The sequence below is a fragment of the Rhinolophus ferrumequinum genome, chromosome 6 (genome assembly GCF_004115265.2).
Source record: "Rhinolophus ferrumequinum isolate MPI-CBG mRhiFer1 chromosome 6, mRhiFer1_v1.p, whole genome shotgun sequence".
In the NCBI taxonomy this organism is placed as follows: Eukaryota; Metazoa; Chordata; class Mammalia; order Chiroptera; family Rhinolophidae; genus Rhinolophus; species Rhinolophus ferrumequinum.
The window spans coordinates 64,193,296-64,199,992 of NC_046289.1; the positions used below are offsets into that span (position 1 = coordinate 64,193,296).

At 49.2% G+C, this 6,697-nt stretch overlaps 1 protein-coding gene across 1 annotated transcript in view; it reads left to right on the top strand.

Annotated features, from left to right (window-relative positions):
- INO80 (INO80 complex ATPase subunit) overlaps positions 1–6,145 on the top strand; it is a 116,201-nt gene extending 110,056 nt beyond the window's left edge. Inside the window, exons 33-36 of the mRNA XM_033108373.1 lie at positions 988–1,143; positions 1,417–1,576; positions 2,314–2,529; positions 4,580–6,145. Of these exons, the coding sequence (XP_032964264.1) occupies positions 988–1,143; positions 1,417–1,576; positions 2,314–2,529; positions 4,580–4,797 (750 nt within the window). The 3' untranslated portion in view covers positions 4,798–6,145. The remainder of the gene's footprint in view (positions 1–987; positions 1,144–1,416; positions 1,577–2,313; positions 2,530–4,579) is intronic.
- Positions 6,146–6,697: the final 552 nt, after the last annotated feature.

The window sequence follows — 6,697 nt, forward strand, 5'->3', positions numbered from 1 at the left end:
ATGCCCCTGGTGCTCACTGTAGTTAAAAAGCTGAAAAATCCCCGGAATGAAGGATCATGTTCCTCCTAGCCTGGGCTGCCATCAATACCCAGTTCCTCAGGTTCTCAGGATCTCAGGGTCAAATCTCTAACCCATTACTTACTACGATTTAGATTAAAATAGCTTTAACATTTAGAAGAAAAGGTGCTTTTCTCATACAGGACATTGTAGGGTTTACTGAGTTCACATCAGACGTCATCCCTATTCTGAGCATAAAAGTTTCAGATAAATACCCGGTAATAATGTAAACTACACAAAGACATACCATATCAACCCGAATGTAGGTGTAGAAACAAACAAATTAGGTACAGTGGGTGGATGTGATTCCCAGAATTTTCCAGGTATATTCTGTGATTCCAGGTCCCTAATATTGACAAAGCCCTACTGAACTTGGTTCTAGAAACTGCTTAGTGTAGCTCAGTCACTCAACCCATAAACATTTACGTGTAAATTGAGGAAATGATGACCAAAAATGACAAAAACCCATCATTATTCCTTGCGTATGATGAAGAACATTCTTTCTCATGTATATTTAAAAAGAAGGCAGAGTAAAAACAGATGTACAGAAAATGTGCTACAGGCATCGGCCCTCCCTCTTACGGGACCGCATCAGTTCAGCCCTGCTGCGTGCCACCACGGGGACCTGCCAGAAGCCGGCTGTGCACTTGGCCACGTGAGGAGGCCTGGTGCAGCTTCGGCTCGGTGTGGCTGGCCTGCCTTTCAGCTCTGTATTATTGTGGTAGAATATACATGAACTCTTCAGACATCCCTTTCCTCCTTCCTCCTTCCTTAGGAGTTTTTTTCTTCCTTAAAAATACACGAATTGAAAAAAGTGAAACCTAGAAGTTTACAGTCCAATTTCTGTCATCACTTTCTTCTCCACCCCCACTCTTCTTTTGGTGTCTGTCCTCATGCTTTGTTCGTATTTCTTGATTTGTGTGTTCCCAGAAGAAAAAGGAAGACGAATTAGATGGGAAAAGGAGAAAGGAGGGCGTGAACTTGGTGATTCCATTTGTTCCCTCGGCTGATAACTCCAACCTGTCTGCTGACGGGGATGACTCCTTCATCAGCGTGGACTCGGCTATGCCCAGCCCTTTCAGTGAGGTGAGGCTCCTTTTAGATGCCTTCATCGCAGCAATGGGACTGCCCTGACCGGGTAACCATTGTTTCTCCTGGAGGCCCCCTGCCTTGTAGAAGGGGGTTGCACATGGAATCCATAAGGAAAACAAATGAGGACAGGCTGGCTTCTCTGGAGCCAAAGCAGGGGGTCTCACCCTCAGGAGGGAAGCAGTGGCGAGACCTGAGGAGCCGCCCTCAAGTGGGCACAGGGCCACGGGCTGTGGGTACAAGCAGTGGTGGTTTCTACCCTCCCTCTAGATCTCCATCAGCAGTGAGCTGCACACTGGCTCCATTCCCCCCGATGAGAGCAGCAATGACATGCTGGTCATCGTGGATGACCCGGCCTCTTCAGCCCCTCAGTCTCGAGCCACCAACTCTCCCGCTTCCATAACGGGATCTGTCTCGGACACCGTGAACGGTAAGTGCTGCTGCTGTCCCGTACACCTTGGGCCTGGTCCCCTGCGTCAGAAAAGGCATTGGTTTGGCGGTGGATGAGATCCTGGTTTATTCTAAGATAATGGCATTTGTGTTTCCTTTAAAGAAGAGTGGAGTGGAACAAAAAGAATTTGTAGGCTCAGTCTTTCATTAGCCCTGTTAAGTGAAAGGGAGAAAGGGAAGCTTTAGGGAAAGCAAAGTAAGAACTTTACAAAGATTTCAAACTTCTTTGTTTTTTAGTCACCTAGTCTTTCATATTTCACCTTAGTTTTGCTAGTTTTTAATTAAAATTAGCTTTTCTGGGCCTTCCCTCACTTGGTTCTGTGAGGCCCGTGTGGCTGCTATTTCTCAAGGCACTCGAGGTTTAGAACGGGAGTAAAAGTTGACTCTCAGAGGTGGGCGCACACTGGAGTTTGCAGATGGGTCTCAGGTAGCCAGTCCCTGGGGTTCATTAGTAATGATCTCGTTTAGAGAAGAAATTCAGGAGTAACGGAACCACTCTTCTAGAAGGAAAACAGCTTGAGGAGTCGGGTTATTCTGTTTAGAATTGTGACTAACTTGGTATGACTCCGTGGCCCAGCCATTAAATGGGGACCTAGACCTCCCTGAAAGCCCTGAAACAAACACCCTTAGAGCCAGCCTACCCTGCCAGGGGAAGATTCTGTTAACATGAAGAGATTGATTTTTTTCTTCCTCCTCTTGGCCCGTTTATTCCCACAGGAATTTCCATTCAGGAAATGCCAACCGCAGGACGTGGTCACTCAGCCCGAAGCCGAGGCCGCCCCAAAGGTTCAGGAAGCACAGCCAAAGGAGCAGGGAAAGGCCGGAGCCGGAAGTCCACCGCGGGCAGTGCTGCCGCAATGGCAGGAGCCAAAGCAGGGGCTGCAGCAGCCTCTGCAGCCGCCTATGCTGCATACGGGTACAACGTGTCTAAAGGTACAAGGCCCCATGGGGGCGCAGGCTCCATTCCGGTCAGGGAGAGTCCACTGAGTGTTCTGCTGGGTGGACCAGGTAGGACACCCCCAGCCCAGGAAGCTCCTTCCCAGAGCCCATGTTGGGTTCTGCTTCTGCATTGAGCGGTCCTGACCTCTCTTTGTCCTTGTGACTTAGTACAGAGCCACTTTCAAGGTGGAAATCGCTGTGGAAAGAGAGAGCTGAATTTCTGGACTAGACTACTTTCAACAGTCAGAATTTTTCCTGCTTTGAGAACTGATTTTTTCCCAAGATCCATATTTCAGTAATTACATTTCCCGAGACCCATTTTTCAGTAGTCTCAGCTAGCATAGTTAACATTTACCCAGTTTTGTGATCCATCACCTTAGATATTAAGCACCTGCTGTGTACATAACACATAGACCCTGCTCTTAAGTGTGTAATAGAAGTAAAAAGGGGAAGCTCTATGTGGAGTATGTTTAACAGCAAGACAAGGCAGTATATGTGTATTGAGTGAAAAAAGAGGGAGTGAGATTTTCATTGTGGCTGTAGATCAGAAAAAGGAGGAACCATGGACCTGATGACCAAGTGCCCAGACTGTAACTCAGAAAGGAGGCTAACAAATGATTTGTACTGGCGACAGAGTTGGCAGTGATCAAGGCCTATTGGGGGTCACCACGCAGGTTAGTCAGGCTGTGCTAAGGAACAGCAGTGGAAGCCAAGTTTGGAAAGACATGGCAAGACTTGATGGGCAAGAGCGTGTCAGGTGTATGCCGGGGGGCTCTGGTAAGTTTGAGAAGGGAGTGGCTGTTGTGACCCTGACAGGTGGACGATAATTGTAGCAATGGAATGTAGGACATCCAAGAGGGGTAGAAGGGGCGCCCCCGTTTACAGACTTCTCTCCCCATTCAAAACATGGGCTCAGTATTTAACTCATAGGGTTATTGTAGCAAGTAAGGGTATTATTGAATAGAGAGTGCTCAGTAAGTATTAGTTCACCTCCCCTTTCTGCTACTGTAACAATCTCAACTTTCATTTGTTTGTTCATTCAACAAACGTGAAGAATAATAGCCTTGGCCAGTGTTTTTGAACCCTCATCACATCTTTGGAAAACAACAACCTTGCCAGTAGTCAGGGCTTCCATGGCAGGTCTCACCCACAAATAGGCAGAGCATGGGCACCATCGGGCTTTCTCGTGGAGACTTGGCCTGAAAGGGGGCAGGAGGGGCAAAGGAGGCAGCGGGGTAGAGTGCCACAAGAAAAATCAGCAATGCTGGATAACTGGGTACGGAAACAAGGAGAAGAACTGCTTCAGAGACTACCTGCAGTTCCACTGTGCATGAAAAGAGACAGGTGTCTGCCCACCAAGCACTGAAAATTCTTTCTGGAAAGTAAAACCAGTACACAAGAAACAATTGAAGCATCGTATGAGACAATATGTTATCAGCTATAAGTGGATTTGGCTCATACAAGGAAAAAGGAGAGTTCACTGTTGCCCAGGAAGCCATGACTAAAGATGGGAGATTTGAACTGGGTCCTTGAAGTGGCAAGACTTAGAGAACAGGGGTGGCCATGTCCGGCGCCAGGAGAACCGCATGAGTATAGACACAGATAGATTGGGCAGCCTTGTGCCCTCTGGCCAGAGGAGTAAAGGACATCGTCTAAAATTAAGAAGCAGCTAATCACAAATGGTGTAGAAAGAAGGAATGTGGAAGAAAATACATTAGTGCCGAGTAAGTTACAGGTCATCCCTCACCTTTAGCTTCCCCACATGTAACGAACGTGCTCTGTCCTTGAGCACCCAGGTGACGTCTTACTCCTTGTAGATGACGTAAGGTGAAGAGGGCTGGGTAGGTGTCAGATTTCTCTTAAAAATACATCCCTCTTACTGAATGGACAGTTGACAGGAGTAAGCAGATGTGCTCAGAAGAGGTTGCGGGAAGGTTCCCCACGACCTCACCTCCAGCGCAGACTCCAGTAGTCAAGGTCAGGTTCCGGCAGCTCAGCACGACTGCTGCTTACTTTCCTCTTGTCTCTTTCTCCACCCCCACAGGAATATCTGCCAGCAGTCCTCTGCAGACGTCTCTTGTTCGGCCTGCTGGCCTTGCTGACTTTGGACCTTCAAGCGCCTCTTCTCCCTTGAGTTCCCCTTTGAGCAAAGGAAATAATGTTCCTGGGACTCCCAAGAGCCTCCACTTGACCAGCAGCCTAGCCCCAGACTCCCTGGTCCGGAAACAGGGCAAAGGCACCCACCCCTCTGGAGGACGGTAACCACCTGGGCCCTCCAGCTTCCTTCAACCTAACCGGGGGCTAGCATCCTAGCCTGCAGGTGGTCTTGTTTGGCTTGCCCAGTGCAGCATCTTAGGTACCAGGGCAGAGGGCAGAGATGACCAGTCGCAGCAAAGGAAGAACAGGCAGGTGTTAGTCTGAGCACTTCCATCACTTGTGTCTTGAGTCGTGCTCTGGGATTGCCTGTGGGAAGGAGGCCCGAGAATAGGGATAAGCCCCGCAGCGTCTCAGATGAATTTGACAGCTGCGTCTTACAGCTCGTGCTCCCGGGGAAGGGCCTGGCGTAGACCCCAGGTAGACGCTCAGGCACACTCCATCCCCCTTCCGCTCTCCAGCTCTGGCCGTGTCCCTTGCAAAGGCTCCACAGTGCTGTGAAGAGCCTTCCCTTAGGGCTGAGATTTCCTAGAGGGCTCGCAAGGGAGGAAATCATGTACCTGGTACCCTCAGTCTTTGGGCAGCTCCCCAGGTCTCCAAACCCCATTTGTCAGTGTCACCGTTGAAGAAAGCAGTGAGTGCAAAAGAAGGTCTGGCTTTGGGGGTGACAGAAGGCTGGAGGAAGCATACGTGGAGACCGTGTTTTCCCAGCATCTCCTCCCCTGTCCTGCATGGTTCATACCAGAGAACCTTCAGGTCCCACCAGCAACAGTAGCAGCAGTTCCCACCTTGGGACTCCTAGAAGCCAGTTAGAGACCAGGAGCCACCTCAATCAGCAGGACATCCTCACTGCCCTCTTACAGACTCCCCTTGCCCTTCCTGAATGCACAGTCTCCCCACCCTCGCCCTTCAGCCCCCTGCTTGGCTGTATGCACTGTCTGTATTGCACTGAGAAAGGGAGGGACAGCAGGAGTGAGGAAGAGAGGATGGAAAGAGGGCAAGCTCAGCACCGACCCTCCCGCCCCACCAGCCTGAGCTTGCTTCCCTCCAAGAGAGGCAAAGGGGTGGTGTTTGCATGGGAGGTGTTTCTGCCTGTCCCCCAGCCTGATGTCCTTGGTGGAGCAGGTGCTTCCGGGCGGGCCAGCCTCTAATTTGCACACCTGAAAATCGCGGAATTGAGTTTAGCTAGATTGATTTTTAAAACTTTTTTTGGGAGTCGGAGTGGTAGGGGACTCATTTAATTTAAATCATTAAGACTCCCCTGCCCAAACTCAGACTCCTGTGTACAGATGCTGTTTAGAGGGAAGCAGAAAAATGCCAAGCCTTTTTTCTCTTTGAATGTGCTATTTTTATAACTGAACTTGTACATATGTATAAAGAGAGACACATCTTTCTTTTACTAACTGGAGAAAAAAATCTTAAATAAAATGGAGTGAGATAATTTTATGTAAATTGGAGTGCCTGTGGTCTTTGCAGCTGCCTCTTCTTGGGGGTGTACAGGGCTCTTGGTGTGATATGTGGTCAGAGAGGACAGGTGGTCCGTGGAGGGAGCACGTTTCTCTGTGGGTTTCCTTAGTGGCGTCCTTAACTGAGGTGAGAAGTTTGCCTCCATCTGTCAGCGAGGAGGCTTTACCAAGCACCTCATGCAGGGCCGAGGCCTCGGTCTGGGCTTGTTACGTACGATTCAGGACCTAAACGCCAGGACTTCGGTGTGGGCAGCTTGGCCTGTTTCACCATCAGGCAGTTACACTGTAGTAGTACTGATGGGTTCATGCTCCACTCAAGGGAGAGACGATCCTGGTCGTGTGCAGTATGTACCAGTCGGAATTTCATGGTCCCAGTTTCTAAAACTGATATGTGAACAAATATGTGTATATATTTGTTCCAGCCCGTTTGCAGTTCCAGTACACTCTGAGGATCATTCAAGCCAGCAGAAATGCAGTAAGTCCTCACTCAACGTCGTCAATAGATTCCTGGAAAGTGCAACGTTAAGCGAGATGAATATAGG